The sequence below is a fragment of the Gymnoscopelus microlampas genome (assembly GCF_963454915.1).
Source record: "Gymnoscopelus microlampas genome assembly, chromosome: 14".
Taxonomy (NCBI): Eukaryota; Metazoa; Chordata; class Actinopteri; order Myctophiformes; family Myctophidae; genus Gymnoscopelus; species Gymnoscopelus microlampas.
In genome coordinates this window covers 26,146,843-26,162,337 of record NC_139951.1, presented here as the reverse complement: position 1 = coordinate 26,162,337, position 15,495 = coordinate 26,146,843, and the positions used below count along the sequence as shown (strand labels likewise).

General features: G+C 42.4%; 1 protein-coding gene across 2 annotated transcripts; it reads right to left on the bottom strand.

Annotated features, from left to right (window-relative positions):
- Positions 1–2,127: 2,127 nt before the first annotated feature.
- fam171a2b (family with sequence similarity 171 member A2b) lies at positions 2,128–13,507 on the bottom strand. 2 transcript variants are annotated; one of them, XM_084077913.1, is made up of 8 exons: positions 13,298–13,507; positions 10,152–10,379; positions 9,910–10,002; positions 9,139–9,297; positions 8,066–8,239; positions 6,973–7,086; positions 6,066–6,192; positions 2,128–5,003 (listed from the first exon to the last, which is right to left on the bottom strand). In XM_084077913.1, exons 1-8 carry the CDS (start codon positions 13,392–13,394, stop codon positions 3,503–3,505), a joined length of 2,493 nt encoding a protein of 830 aa, XP_083934039.1. In that variant the 5' UTR covers positions 13,395–13,507; the 3' UTR covers positions 2,128–3,502. The 2 variants fall into 2 exon arrangements, with proteins under 2 accessions (XP_083934039.1, XP_083934040.1); XM_084077914.1 differs by lacking the exon at positions 10,152–10,379.
- Positions 13,508–15,495: the final 1,988 nt, after the last annotated feature.

Genomic DNA, 15,495 nt, shown 5'->3' with positions numbered 1-15,495 from the left:
TGTACTGTATGTGGGGTCTTTTTAGTTCAGCTTATGAAATTCAAGGGTTAGGCTCTGGAACAGTGGGTCTCAGTTGACCCAATTCTTCAGAGGCCCCGCCCCTGACGTTTGGGCCCCTGGGCCTGACAGGCTCGTTCAGGGATCCAGCTCTTAACACAATTTGGGTCATTGTTGAATAGTTGCGACCAATCAATGCGTAAAAACAGACAAGAAGGTTATATATTATTGCTTGATATATATATATGTATATATTGATACATACAATTGTTTGTTAAGTTGTTTTCAACATAGTGCTTATCAAATAAAGTCACAAATACTGAAATGACTGTGGAAACCAGTTTATTTCTATCTTGTTTCAAGTACAGAAAGAATCAATTTACAGTTTACAAACAACTGACCAGGATTTATGAAGCAAATGATTTTCTACACATAATGTAGGCCTACAAAGTAGGTGTTGTATTAACAGGCCATACATCAGGAACAAAGCCGAAAATCAGCATGTTTCTAGAGTGCTATCAGGACTTTCATTTCCCCAGCACTCAACATTTAGTGTAAATCCGTTGCTGAGCTGTTGCATTGTAAAACTGTCCAATCACAAGTTCATAAACATCGTTCAAGAAAATGTAATCTGAGGAGAAAACATTTATCTAAAACAAAAACCAGCAGGGGAAGCCACAATTGCACAACTTATAGTAGCTAACGTCGTACCTGTTCCAAAAGGGTACATTTACAGCAGAGGACAGAACGACTCAGTAGGAATTCACTCATAACTGTGTTGATCTTGACACTTGGAACTACAACACACCTTCAGCTTTGTACCGGAGGCTACTGACACAGGCCTATGAACAGCAAGCAAATGGCAAAAAGGACAACATGACTTCTACACAGTCTTTAACCACTTAAGCCCTATATACTTTGTCATAATGATGAATAGCAAAAATGTATGGCGACGCGTTGTGAACTTGTAGATTGCCTATTTTGATTTATTAATTTGATTTGTTTTGAGTTTTATTACATTTTCACCTATACTGACATGCCCCAAATAGGGATGCAAGGTTGAAAGTGGTTAAGGATTTCCAACATTTTCATTTGAACATCAACATATCCCTCTACCAAAACAGGCTTCTGCAAACAAAAATATTATATGATTGAAAAAACAGCCGTTGTTCTCTTTAGTTTTAGTATAGGAAAGCTATTAATAATCAATTCATGTGCATGATATATAGCTGAACAGTTCACAGTTGTTGTTATGCGTCATAGGCAGTGATGAAGCTACAGCTACAGTGGGAGCATGTTGGTCAGTATGTTATTGTTGTAAACATTCACGACCGGAAGTGAATTTTGTTAGGAGTGAATCAAGGAAACTTAGCAAGTTAATTTGGCAACATAATTCAATGCTCTGATAGATCATATTCTGTGCCAAAAGTCCTGGATTGTTTCAAAAAAGTTTCATTTAAAAACACCCTATTCTACATATTACATGCACATATACACATAAAATCTCATATAGTTCAAGTTCATACCATTTACAAGTTTGGTGGGGGAAAAGGGGAAAGATACAAGAAATTAGGAATACCAAGACATATTAGGTGCAAAAACAAGTTAATTTGTCATCAATTTTGGCAGGCATGCTCCCCAGAGTGACGTGTATTATTCCGGAAATGCAGTGTGCTTATTAGTGTCCATCTGACAGGTTAGTTTTGTTGATATTATCACTAACTGCATTTAAAAAAAGGACCTGCATGCCTATCACTGAACCCTATGTGAAAGAAGGCACTTACAGGAGTGTGTTATACAGTAGGCGCTGTCTAGAAATATCCCTTTATAGTAGATAGTTGGATAACTGAATAGGCAGCACTGTGAGTAACATTAAGGTGGTATTTTTGGCTAACCCATGCCTACAAGCTGACCTACACGCGTATTGGGGGATTAGGGCAGTGGTTCTCAACCTTTTCAGGCCGTGACCCGCCAAAATAATCATATTTGAACTGGGGACCCCCCATTTCGTTTGACTCCGTTCCACAGATAAATATTGTGAAAATAGCCAATCTACAAGCTCACAACGCCTCGCGTTGCGAGGCGTTGTGACCTTGTAGATCGGCTATTTTCACAATTATTGTCTCTTTCTTATGTTATTTGACAATTTGGCCAATGTTTTATAGTATAGTTTGTTGATTACTTTTGATGCAGTAAATGGTCTTTTCTTTTTAGGTATTAAAAAGGTCTTAAAAGTCCTTACATTTTCACTTCACTATCATCTGGGGACCCCCCAAAATCATGTGGGGACCCCCCTGGGGGTCCCGATCCACAGGTTGAGAACCACTGGATTAGGGTATCATCAGTTCAGGGGCCCAGAGAATTGTGGGAGCTTTCGATGCCTTTCCGCTTATTTCATACATTCAAATATACATGCAAGCTTCCTATACCAAGTCTTTCAGATGCCAGGGAGTCTATTTACATACACAGAAATCACAACGAATCCTCTGTCAGCAAAAAAGTCTCAACAACAGGAGAAAGGCAGAAACGCAGTAATTTGGCAGAGCTTTAGGTCAGTACTCTTTAAGTCAATGAATTACACGAGAGGACAGGGAGAGTTGTTGAGCATGAGGACCAACATTTCAAATCATTACTATCTGAATAATTAATTACGCTACAAAGACACAGTAAAGAAGAAAGAGGAAACCAATTACATCCCTGAAGGAGCAAAATGCACAATGAACTTTGAAGTCTCCATGAACCATTGACGTTGGGGTGTGTGTGTGTGTGTGTGTGTGTGTGTGTGTGTGTGTGTGTGTGTGTTTGTGTAAGATGATGATTTGTGGGGGTTACACATACAAATATTGAAGGCAAAAGTAATCAACCGACACACAATATCTCGAGATATTTGGGGCCTCTCTGTGCATGTCTTTTTGAGAAATCTTCATCTTAGTTACAAATACATGGCAGCAGAGTAGCCATGGAAACACATGTGCACATCTACCTTCAATTCTCTACACCTCAATTATTCTCATAAAAAAATCTTAATTCAATTCCAAATACTGGATGAATCATCGCATGATCAGTGCTGTAAGTGCTTTATTCTCCTAACTCATGTTTTGCTCTTTAAAATGGCTATTTCCAAAGTCAGTTTATGCAATGGCTCAGACATTGGTTGAGTGGTATACAAGTGATACGATTAACAATAAACTGGATAGGTTTCAGTCTATATGAGTGAAAACCAATGGGAGTGAATGACAGTGAGACTGAGAGAGACCCGACCATTGGCCAGCGGAGCATGGTTGTGCTTATTGTGATCTCTTTTGTTGAAGCAACACCCTTCTTCCTCATCATCCATTTTTGAAGAGATTAGGATTTCCTATTTAAAGGATTGTAAAGCGAGATTTATACACCAAAAAATGCGGATCTACAAGCTCACATCGCGGCACAGCACAGCGCGTTGTGAGCTTGTAGAACAAAGTATAAATCAGGGGTAAGAGCTCCATTGTTCTACCCAAAAAGAAGCTTACTTCTTGGGGTGGAAGACCATGAGAGGCCTGTCTTCGATCTTCTGCCACGGGCTTTTCTTATTCTCGTCTTTGTCGTCGATGTCGTCTTCAGGACTGGTCATGGAGTCACGGCGGTTCTCACTATTGCTGCTGCGGCTGCTGTTCACGCGGCTCCGCCCCCGCCTGGGGATGGTGGACCCTCGGGAAGAAGGACCTTCATCAAGAAGCGGGGTGAGGGAGTTTTCTTCAGGGGACACCGGGCGTCCTTCGCTGCTGCTGGGCTCGCTGTGGTCTGGGTAGGCAAGCTTAGAATAGGTCTTCCCACCGCTGCTGACTACACTGTGTCCTTTCCTCCCCCCTGTGCCCCAGCGATCATCTTTCCCCTTCCGGTGGGCTGCTGCCTTGCGCTCGTGAGCCTCCATGGTCGGCTCAAGGTTGACATCTCGGATGGTACCTCCGCCGCCGCCACCACCGCTGAGGTCATTCCCGACATCTATGTAGGAGTGGCGCACGTGAGCATTATTGCGTCCGTCCAGGGAGATGAACCACGCCCGCGGGTGCTGCTTCACACCCAGCTCCATAAGCTTCTTCTCAGCCATAGCCTGTAGCTCTCCGTTCATCTGGGCCATGGTGGAGTCGTTGAAGAGTACCGGGAAAGTCATGGCACCGGCGGACGAGTCAGAGGCCCAGCTTTGTTCCTCAGAGTCGTCACCTTGGGATCCACCCTGCTGCTGTGGCTGCTGCTGGCCCTGCTTCTGTGGGTGGTGGTGGTGGTGATGCTGCTGGCCACCTCCCATTTGAGCACCATCTTTGTCTTGATCTTTCTGGTCCTTGTCATCTTTACCAGAGAAGTCGTTACCAGAGAAACGCATGTAGTGGGCTGGAATGACCAGAGTTGGGACCATGCTACGGTACATGTTCTCCTTCATCTGTTCGAGGGAATGGCAGAAGATGATCTGTCCCGGTTGGGTGTTGAGGGAGGTGGGTCTGGCCAGATTGTCTGCTGCCGCTGCTGAATACTCTGGGGGTTTGTCAGACTGGCTTGGCATGTAGCCTTGGAAGGTTAGCCTTGGAGGGGACGGAGGATCAGACGCGTAGCCCCGATTGTCATTGGCATTGTGGTGTCTGTGATAATCGGATTCCTTGTCTTCCATGGGGCTGTAGCTTCTGCCATAGTCTTCGTGTAGTAAAGGGTTGTCCAGGTTGTTGCTGGTTTCCGTGGCCCGAGTAACCTTCATGGGGAAGCTTTCGCCCCTTTGGGGACCAGAGGCGTTCTTTCCCTTCGAGTGCCGCAGCTTGTGAGCAGGCACGTTCTTAGTGAAGTCTTCCCTCGAGCTCTGATAATCTCGCGATGGGGACGACTCCGATTTTCCGGAATCATTGGAAGGGCCAGATTCAACATGGCCTCCGCAGATGAGATTTAGCCGTGAAGTAGATGTGCCCTGATCTCTCTTAGCTCCATTCAGATTGGAAGAGTGGGGTTTGCCTTGCTGTCTGCGTGGTTTCAGACACTTGCGCCTAAAATGAAAAGTAGACACCAAATGTCAGAAACTAATACAAAATCTTCCTGGAATCCCCCACAAAAGCAATAAATAATTATCAGTCGTAATAGTTAAAAGTATAAAAAGAATATGAATAGAGTTTATGAATATTTACTTTGTGATCATCACCATATAAATTGTACCATTAAAGCCCCACCTCTAGCTCATTTTATTGTCTCACCAAACAATGGTTGTGGTTTCAAATCGTACATACACAACTTAGTTTAACGGCTGTGTCAACCAGACAGACTAGCAGGTTGATTTGCATGGTCAAACCGGGAATAATGGTAAGTCACATTTAGCCAAATGCCGTTTCAAGAGAAACTCTTGCACCTGTAATCAACGTACTGTATAGGACTACAGTATTTGAAGACATTAAAGAGCAGATGAAATGAAAATGTTTTTCACACTTTTAAAGCTGTGGTCAAAATTGGGACATAGATAACAATAGATGCCAAAAAGAATGAAACCATTCAATTTCTATATATTTTTTATAACAAAAGTCTCTAAAGGTGCAATCTTCTATATCATTACTTCCGGTCAAACAAAAATGTAATGCGTGATTACTTTGGCAGGTCCAAATCAATTTCAACCAATAATATGATGACAAGCACCACAAGAGGGAAGTGTTACTCCTTTGAATGATATCAAAGATGGGCGGATGCAGCAGTCGCAGCTAAACAAATGTTTGTAAACATTTTGTTTACAACATTTACAAACCTTTATGTTACTGCAACCCCACTTGGAGTTGCAGTAACATAAGCTTGAATCAGCACTGCTTTGCTGCAGAGTTTAAATCCCATAGCCCAAGGGGACGGGACGGTTGACTAAATGTGTGGTGCCACTGCTGACTGATTCAGTCTGTGAATGACCCGCTTGAACGGCTTTCGCTACTAAATACATCACAATAAGGTAGAGAAAAGCCATTTCAACTTTAAACAGCTGACAAATGCAAAACATGCTGGAGGGGGGCTTTAATGATCTCAATAGCACTTTGATAGAAGCCTTAAAGTGAGACCTGCGCCTACGCTCTCCACACCTGCAGTAGTAGAGCAGCACACAAAGCAGAATGAGCACCAGCAGGGCCAGCGAGCCCAGGATGGAGAGCAGGAAGAGCGTGTGGTAGGTAGTGATGTCCCTCAGGCCCGGGTGACCAAGACCCATGCCTGGAAGAAACCATGGCAGACACATCCCACTCAGAACACTGCCTTTTCTCAAAGTTCACATCACAAGTGCTTTGGTTCACACAGTTCAGTATGAGCTGAGCAGACCAGATGGGGTGAAAGATTTATGGAGTGAATTTCCATCACCAACAGCATCTAGTCCTGTCAGATCTGTGAAGGGGGGGGGGGGGGTGTGAACCAAGAGCTCAGTTGGGGAAGGAATCTTCTGGAAAGGCATAGTGTGAAACGTCCCATTGATTTAATTGATGAGATGACATCATCATCATTCAGAATCACAATGCACCATAGCAGAGTGGCTTGAGCAGCCAGCAGTTAGACATTACATGTACAAGTGCTTGTGTAAATGATGTACAGAGCCAAAATGAAGAGGATACTTGAGTAAATGGTGGATGATATTCACAGTGGAATATTCTGATGCTGATGAGAGTGGAATCTTCCTGGATGAGAATGTCCCCATCCACAGGAGTATGAGTGGTCAATTATAATGAATATTGATAGGTTTGAACATCTTGTAACACTATGCCTAACTATTGGCCTTCTGAAAAATGAGAGCCTAAGACAGTGTCATCACAGCTGACATGAAAATCTACCATGAAAATAAAACATGTATCAAAAAGGCCCACTTTTTGCAAAAAGAATTGAATGCATTGAAAATGCAATATTAAGGCAGTATATATTTATTATACAGTAGTTCCATTTTCACCAAGACACATGAAGGGACCTCTATAGCACAAAAGAAGCTGAGGAGTTGTGAGTCATTACCTGAAGATGCCGGAAAGGCAGCCAACCAATACCCCATCTGAGGAACCACAACATTCCAGATGAATTGTGTGCCTTCCTTTTTGATGTACCCAGTGCCATTCCTTATCCACAACCCTGGAAATCATACAGGAAAAGCACACACATTTAAACCAAAAGCACAGAACACTTGTTAGTAGTAAGTATTGTTAATACTTACTACTGTTTTTAACCACTATGAACCCTAGCGACCCTATTCTGGGCTGAACATTCTGCAAAAAGATCTACAAGCTCACAACGTGTCACGTTGCGATGCCTTGTGAACTTGTAGACTGGCTATTTTCGGCAAATATATTTTGTGTAGAGTCCGTGGGAATCTGGTCAAAAAAGTATACAGTAGGGCCCTTTAGTTAGGATTCAGGTCAACTAGGGTTTCAGTGATCAATGGAAATAATTGATAAGCTGTTTAAATCTCTGTATCGTTTCTCCAACTCAGCTTCTCTGTGCCATCTTTAGCTCATTCAGTGAAGCAGTGTTGATTTTGACAGCAGATTTTGATTTAGTTTTAGTCATAGTCTTTTGAATAAAATTCCATTTAGTTTTAGTAATATTTTAGTCATCTGAAATGTTTTAGTTTTCGTCTAGTTTTAGTCAACAAAAAATCATAAGATTATAGTTGACTAAATCTACAGTTGATTTAGTTGACTAAAATGTATTTTGGCGGTGCCTTGATGGCGTGGTAATGGCTGATTTGCACTTGGTTGCATGCTGAAAATAGCCGCGATGCGTTGTGAGCTTGTAGATCTGCTATTTTCAGAGCGCAACACCCGAGTGCAACCAAACATAAAATGACTTGTCTTTTAGTTCTACTGGATCTCTTCTCCACTAGTCCCTCACTAACATTTAGTCTAGTTTAGTTTTTATTTGTTGATGAAATTGACAATATATTTAGTCTTAGTTTTAGTCATCGTAGCTTAGTTTTTATCTAGTTTTTATTTAGTTTTCGTCAGTGAAAAAAGGTAGTCGATGAACATTTTTCGTCTTAGTTATAGTCAACGAAATCAACACTGCAGTGAAGCATATATGTAGAACAAAAATGTTTATGTCTTTCACTTACCCGTCTTAGGCTGGTACACCCAAGCTGGTACACTTGTAGCGACCCTGTTGCGGGTGTCAGAGGGCAGTGGCACAGAGACATTGATGGGATCTGAGACCTCAATAGCATTGCCATCTTTGTCAAAGAGCTGGATGCTGACCACTGCCAATGCTGTCAGATCTGTCCATCCAGTTCCTGCCCCAGAACATAAAACATAAAGGAATCTTTCATAATCTTCTTTGCCCGCAGAACTTCCCTGTGTTCTTATATAATTTCTGTTATATAACCAATAGTTGTAATAGTCCGTGTCTGTGTTATCTGTTACATCACCATGTTCTACTCTACTGTATATTTCCAGTTCCAGCTACAAAGAGACATGGAAAGTCTCTAATGTTACCTCTGTAGATCAAGGTCTCCCTCGAACTGCTATAGGTCTGAACACTATTTCAGATAATTGCTCATTTTCAGTGGTGTAAAATAATAACTAAGTACATGTACTGTACTTCAGTACAACTTTTACTTTTAATATTTCCAATTTTCAATATTTTTAGGTCTACTCCACTACATCCCAAAGGCAAATATTGTACTTTTACTCCACTACAATTATTTGACAACTTTAGTTACTAGTTACTTTGTAGATTTTGATTATTATTACAAAACATACATTAACTACTTCAACCCTATATACATTTCAGCCATTTGAAAATAGCAGATCTACAAGCTCAGATCTGCTATTTTCAAAAGATTTGTATACATTTTGAAAAAGGATATTCTGCATAATGAGTACTTTCTACTTTTGGTACTTTAATTACATTTTGATACCAATACTTTTAACAGAGTATTTCTTAAGCAAAACATTTGAGTACTTTTTCCACCACTGCTCATTTTCCATGATACAGTTTAGTGTAGAGTTGTGTGATGCTAAATGTTCTCATGTCATTTTCATTGGACACTGTGTGTGTCCTAATTGCCATGGGGACACATAATGTACCATTGACCACATAATGGACCATTGTGACTTGAAATACAATCCATTTTTCACCACACGTCAGTCTCACATAATCCACACTTGCTTTCTCAAATGGATGCCCCACCTGAGCTCTTGGTCTCTAGTCCAAGCAGGTAGGGAAAACCTCCTATTTCATACTGGCTCCTGGCTGTGGTCAATACCGCAGTCAGGGCTGTGTAGTTGGAGCTGGTTGGCAGCTGAAGAGACTTCCGCTGGAGTTGCACCAACGGCTGGTTCCTTGCACCTGCGGAGATACAACCACACTCCCTATGCTGTGAATGCTGTACTGTGACATTTTGGTTGAAAGCTAAGCGCGTATATGTATGTATACCCGCTTTGTGTGTATGTATATATATATATATATATATATATATATATATATATATAGTATTATTATTATTATATTATTTCTTTATTTTGAATTATTATTACTATTTTCAATATGTGTTCCAACTAGCATATGAAGGGTGCAGGCGAGGTGCATTTATAAAACTTGTAGCAGGCTACAACTGTGCTGCAGTTGTTGCTATGGCGACAGAGGCAGTGAATAATACAAGGTCACCTAAATGTTGAGCTGTGAAATCTACACAAGTCCAGGACAGCAGGGAAACCCATGCAAGACAACGCCTGTACCTTAGAGAAATAAATATACTGCATATACCTACTTAACATTGTTGGCAGCTGCATGTCTAAAAATATCACTTTCGTTGCAGCTACAATGTCAAGTCACTGACCTGATAGATGAAACGACGCAAAGCACATGGAAATGGGTTTGAATCAGACCACACAAACCTAATGACCCAACTTAAAGAGACAAATCAAAAGCATTCCTCTCAAAACTGGTTTTGTTTCTTACCTGGGGAGCCGGACAGCAGTTGTAGGACATCATCGTACAGAATAAGCGTGCCTGGCCTCTGGACCAGGAGGTACAGGCTTACAGATGCATACACTGGAAGCAGAGAGATACCAGAGTCATCCAAACACACTTAAGGGCTGATGCGTCACGACACAAGTGCTGCATAGACATAAACCAACAAGGCATGGCCTGTTCATCCTAAATCAACTGCTCTCTTTTGAGGGGCACCATGTGTGACTTACAAGGGATGCGGCTGGAATGCCATGGCACTGAGTTGGTGACGTAGTCCTGTTTGGACGCTGTAATGATGACCCATGTCCCTGGACGGTACAGGAAGTTGACTCTCAACACGCCATTGCTGCCTGCCTTGCTGGACGTCAGGACCGTCTGGTTCCCGTGAATTTCCACCAGAGCATCCGCCAAAGGTGAAAGGTCGCTGTTGTCAAACACCTGGACTCTTACTTGGACCTCTGTAAGATTGTGGAGTTTCACGTGTTATCTCATGGTCTGTCTACACACCTTTACTTTACTTGTTAATGTTACCCATTCCAGGAATGTGAACAGGTTGACCAACCAACCAGACACCAAATCCTTTGTCAGCACATATATATTCTCATTGATTTGCATATATTAACTGGTAGAACAGAGCAGAACAGCATTGACATCTTCTGTATTAACCACATTCAGATACATTTCTTGATCTCTGTGACGTATGGTAAAATGTGGGTTTACAGTTTACTAGGCTTACGAAAGTCCGATTGCAGAATCAGATCAGTACACTTGAGTATGGCCCACATTAATTCACCACGTCACTTGTGAGTCGTGGTGGCTGTCTTTCAAAGTAAGCCAAATGACCTACAAGGGGAAGGGTAAATAGTAGCATGTATACAATCAAAACGACCAACAACCTCGGGCATTGCCCGACTCGCTCCAGTTGGGAGCGATGTACGTTGCAGACACCCAGTGAACACCCATCAACTAAATACACCTTGTCATCTTACTGTATGCCCCTTGCACATCTTCTTTTCAGCGTAGAACATTTTGTTTTCCCCTCTTCTCTTGGACCATACAGATATGGGTCCTAGTGGGGGACGTTTCTATGGATACATAGTGACTTGCCAAAAGCTTTAACACGTTAAGACCGGGAAAGCTTCTGTGTAACTTTAGATTTTAACCACTTTAACCATTATTTTATACTTTGGCTATTCAAAAATAGCAGATCGTGCCACGCTATGAACTTGTAGATCTACTATTTTTGAAAAATCGTGAAAATGTGTGCAGAAAATGTGCCTCAAATCTTTGCTTCTTGGGATCCCTGGAACAAAATGTTTTGAGATGGGGGTCGGCGGCCAAATACATATCATTTTGGGTGGTCCTTCACATGGAAAAGTTAGAGAACCACTGACATAGAAACGTATGTTTTTCAGAAAACTTTTAGGATTTAGAAGACCCTTTTAGAATCGGCCTCAGGTCCTAATGGGTTAAAGTCGCTTGTTGTGCGTCCTTGAATGGACCATCATCCCCTGTAGCACTATAAGACATCGTCCCCCACTCGTCACCAGTTCAAACTCGTTGATGCAGAACGTTTCTGTGTGTGACAGTTGCCTCGATAATAGAGGCATTCAGATACTAGTGTAGGTTGTGTGTGTATATAATTTTGTGTGTGTGTGTGTGTGTGTGTGTGTGTGTGTGTGTGTGCGTACGTGCGTGCGTGCGTGCGTGCGTGCGTGCGTGTGTGTGCATGTGCGTGTGCGTGTGTGTAGACACTAAGGCATGCATGCATGCTGGTGTGCGTGCATGTGTGTGTGTGTCTATGTGTGTGTGTGTGTGTGTGTGTGTGTGTGTGTGTGTGTGTGTGTGTGTGTGTGTGTGTGTGTGTGTGTGTGTGTGTGTGTGTGTGTGTGTGTGTGTGTCTGTGTGTGTGTGTGTGTGTGTCTGTGTCTGTGTGTCTGTGTGCTCTCTTCCAATACAATAATTGGGGCAATGAAAGCTCCCTTGTGTAAAACCTTGAGAGGATTTCCTCAATATGGACCCTGCACACTCAAAACATTGCTGCTTGAAGAGGCTCCATTGGCGGAGAGGGAAAGACTGACAAATGGTCATATCAAATCTGAATTGCCTTGAATTGTTTGGCTACATCTACATTAAGTGTATCACCCAAAGTGCATGTAATGTAGCTATGTATGTGTGAGTGGAACCATGTAGATTGAAACCCTGGTCGCCTCACCCACATGGGAAACTAAACATGTGCTTTTAGCATTATAGCTCTCTATCAATCACTTAGTTTCTGAGAAACACTCTAGTTTCTGAGGAACATGGATAGCCTAATCAACCTCTACTTTCTTGGGCATCATTGGTAGGTTGACCAAAATGTCTATTAAACCCCCACCTCCTGAACCACATGTACCCCAATATGCTGACCTACAAATTCCGCAAGACTGCACTAACACAATCAGATTTGTCTTCTTTTTGTTTACTGTGTACAATAGCATGTAGAGCAGTGGTTCTCAAACTTAACTCTGACAGTGTACAAATGGAACCAAATGGACCCTAATGGGTCCATTTGGGTCCATTTGTATACTGTCAGAGTTACAGACTTGTGAGGGTCAATTTGGAACCCCATCAAGGACCTCTGAGAGTCCCTGGACCCCACTTTGAGAACCACTGATGTAGAGTACACATAGCCAATAACGGTTTCAAACCATTTCATAATTCAAAATGTATGCCTCCATTAACAGTGGAGACTGTTGGCCTACTGGAATAGTGATCAGCTACAGTATAGGTGCAGCACATTTTTCATCATGCCATTGCCTTCAATCCAGCGTGGACCGTTATGTAGCCCAATAGGCCATTTTATGCTGTTGTTGTTGTGTTTTCTTTTACTGAGTCTGACAAATATACTCACCCCTCCATATACCATATTACACTGTCATAAATGCGCAAGCACATTAAACGCGAAGGCCCGCGTTACAGTGGGGCCTGGGCTGGAATTATTGCTACATGGAAAGATATTATCCACAAGCAGATCCAACATAAAGCATAAAGATTCTCAAGCGACTATTCAAGTCAAAAATGCTGTATTTAGTTTGAAATTCCTATGGACTTTAAAAATATATATATTTCGAACACATATCGTCAATATTATTCAATTCATGTAGGCTATGGGTTTAACGTATCGAGCGGTTTGTACCAAAACTATTCAGTGGATTAGTATTAATGCTCTTTTGTTGAAAAGCATCCTCAAATATGTAGCCTATTTTCATTACGCCCACACGCCTTTGTTATGATCCACGCGAGAATCGGCGACTTGTCAACAAAAGCCATAAAAAAAGGGCCAACCACTCCCATCTGGTCATTGTGCTGCATCCATCCCCACATTAGAGCTTACCAAATGCTCCTTGGTCTTGAAGAGACTGGCCGATCACCTCCCACGCCGTGGAGATGGAAACCAACAGGAGCACACGAGAGATGTAGTTGGGTGGCATCCTTAGTTGCAACTACATCTCTAGTCCAAGTTCGGCGGCCATGTATCCATATTCCTCTGCTGCTTGGCTATTGACTAAGAATCACACATTTCTCGGATGCCTACTCGGTGACATCAGAATGCTGCTGAGATGCTGTCTCTGTGTGGAAGCTCTGCTCTGCCTTGTTTTTATTGTCTGGGCTGTAGGTGGAAATTGTCCTACATTACCCTCTACTGGTTGCAAATGGAACAGCGGCTAACAGCCAACTGAATCAACTGAATAATAACCATGGCCAGATTACAGCCAGGTCCAGTGGGACCAAAATGTTAAAATAATGATAATAATGATAACAATGATAATGATAATAATGATAATAATGATAATAATGATAACAGGACCACAATGGAAACAAGTCCCCAGGACTTTAGTGTTATCCTTTTAGCCCAAATGTGTGACTGTAGGCCTACCTCGTGCTGTTTGCATTTCTGTCTAATAAAGTATTAAATCAATCAATCAATCAATAAATAATAACAATAATAATAATAATAATAACCCCACTGGACCCCACTTTGAGAACCACTGATGTGGAGGAGTGGTCCTTGTCTTTTTCACTCTGAGCCACAGACAGACTTCCTTAAAGTTGCGGCATTGGTTAGATTACCAGCTTCTCTGCCATGGTAACTGTGCTTTAGTCTCATACTAGTCGTATGATCGATCAGAGGTGACTGATCAGTGAGTGATGTAATTCATCACCACTATGACTATGGCGAGAAAGGGGCCCACAATATTGCTCGCCAGATCTTCCACAGGAGGCCCAACCTGGTACTTTTGCAACAGACCGTGCGAGTGTCGGGTAAGGTGTTTGTGGGCAGTACACAGGAGGCTTTGGAGGAGGCAACTACATAACTACATAACTTGCCGGCAGTTTGTCCAGTATTATCAAAGTCGTCGCAGACTGTTGGAGGCTCCGAAGTGGCCCACCCCCATTCCTGGCCGAGCCATGGACTGGCTGGAGCACTATGATACAGAGTCCATGGGGCACCAGGACCTGTGGTTTCTGGCTGTCCCTCTCACCCCCATGCAGGCTGTCGAGGACAGCAAAGATGGCCCACCGAGAATAGTATGCTTTATTCAGTGAGGATAATGCATTGCAGACCATTTCGTCTTCAACCAAGCTCCGGACCTATTTTATGACTTCATGCTGTCCTGCTCTTGGTGTATGCTGTGTAGGTGAATGAGCTCAGGTGCTGTGGGTCTGTCCCTTCTCTCGTCCTGTGGAATGCGGCCTCTAGTGGTGCCAGCATGCACCATTCCTCTTTATTGCTTTATTCAATTCACTTACCAACTGTGTCTCCTCCTACCCACTCACCCAAAGCATGCAGAGAGGAGGGGGTGCTCCCTGTGGTTACCATTAAATCACATGTCAATCAAATGATAGCACATAAAGCAACATAATAACACATACCGACGGTACATTCCCCCCAACACATTCCCATAGCAAATAACAAGTTAATCACATAAGCCCTGTATATACTACTTTGTTGACCGGGGTCCCCCAGGGGTCTATACTTGCCCCCCTCCTTTTTACACCCTTTCACCCCAGAATAGGGACTCCAGGGTTTATGTGGTTAATAAAACGACAATAAGACAACACACAAAGTGTGTGCGCCCTGGGTAGGCTGGACAGTCTCTCCCCTGTCTATTGCGTGCCCTGGGAAGATATACGTGTAGTATATATTTTTTTCACTTTTAATCCGTTGTGTTGTGGTTCTCTCTAAACCAATCGTCCAATGTCCACCATATATTTTACAAAATTATTATAACACTTAATCAAAAATTAAATAAAATCATAAACCTGTCACTGTTGTAATGTTATAGAATTTAATTTGTGCTATGATTGATTCAGAATATTACCCAATGTGTTCTGTTTGGGTCAGAATTACCCATTTTAAACAAATTTTATACAACTCCATATTTTTTGTGACTCCACATGATTGGCTTATATTATCTGTGAATAACTTACTGTATATTGGAACTGTGCCATTCAGATCACTGGGCAGAGGGCCACAGAGAAGACAGCTAGGTATGAGGTGGGAGGCCCGATATGTCCCCACCCTGCTCT

Excerpts from the sequence above, each read along its gene's own strand:
- fam171a2b (XM_084077913.1), bottom strand. The coding sequence starts at position 13,394 with ATGCCACCCAACTACATCTCTCGTGTGCTCCTGTTGGTTTCCATCTCC. Across the intron at positions 10,003-10,151 it reads GCATTCCAGCCGCATCCCTT|TGTATGCATCTGTAAGCCTG; the intron begins GTAAGTCACACA and ends CTCTGCTTCCAG. Across the intron at positions 9,298-9,909 it reads ACTGCTGTCCGGCTCCCCAG|GTGCAAGGAACCAGCCGTTG; the intron begins GTAAGAAACAAA and ends GTATCTCCGCAG.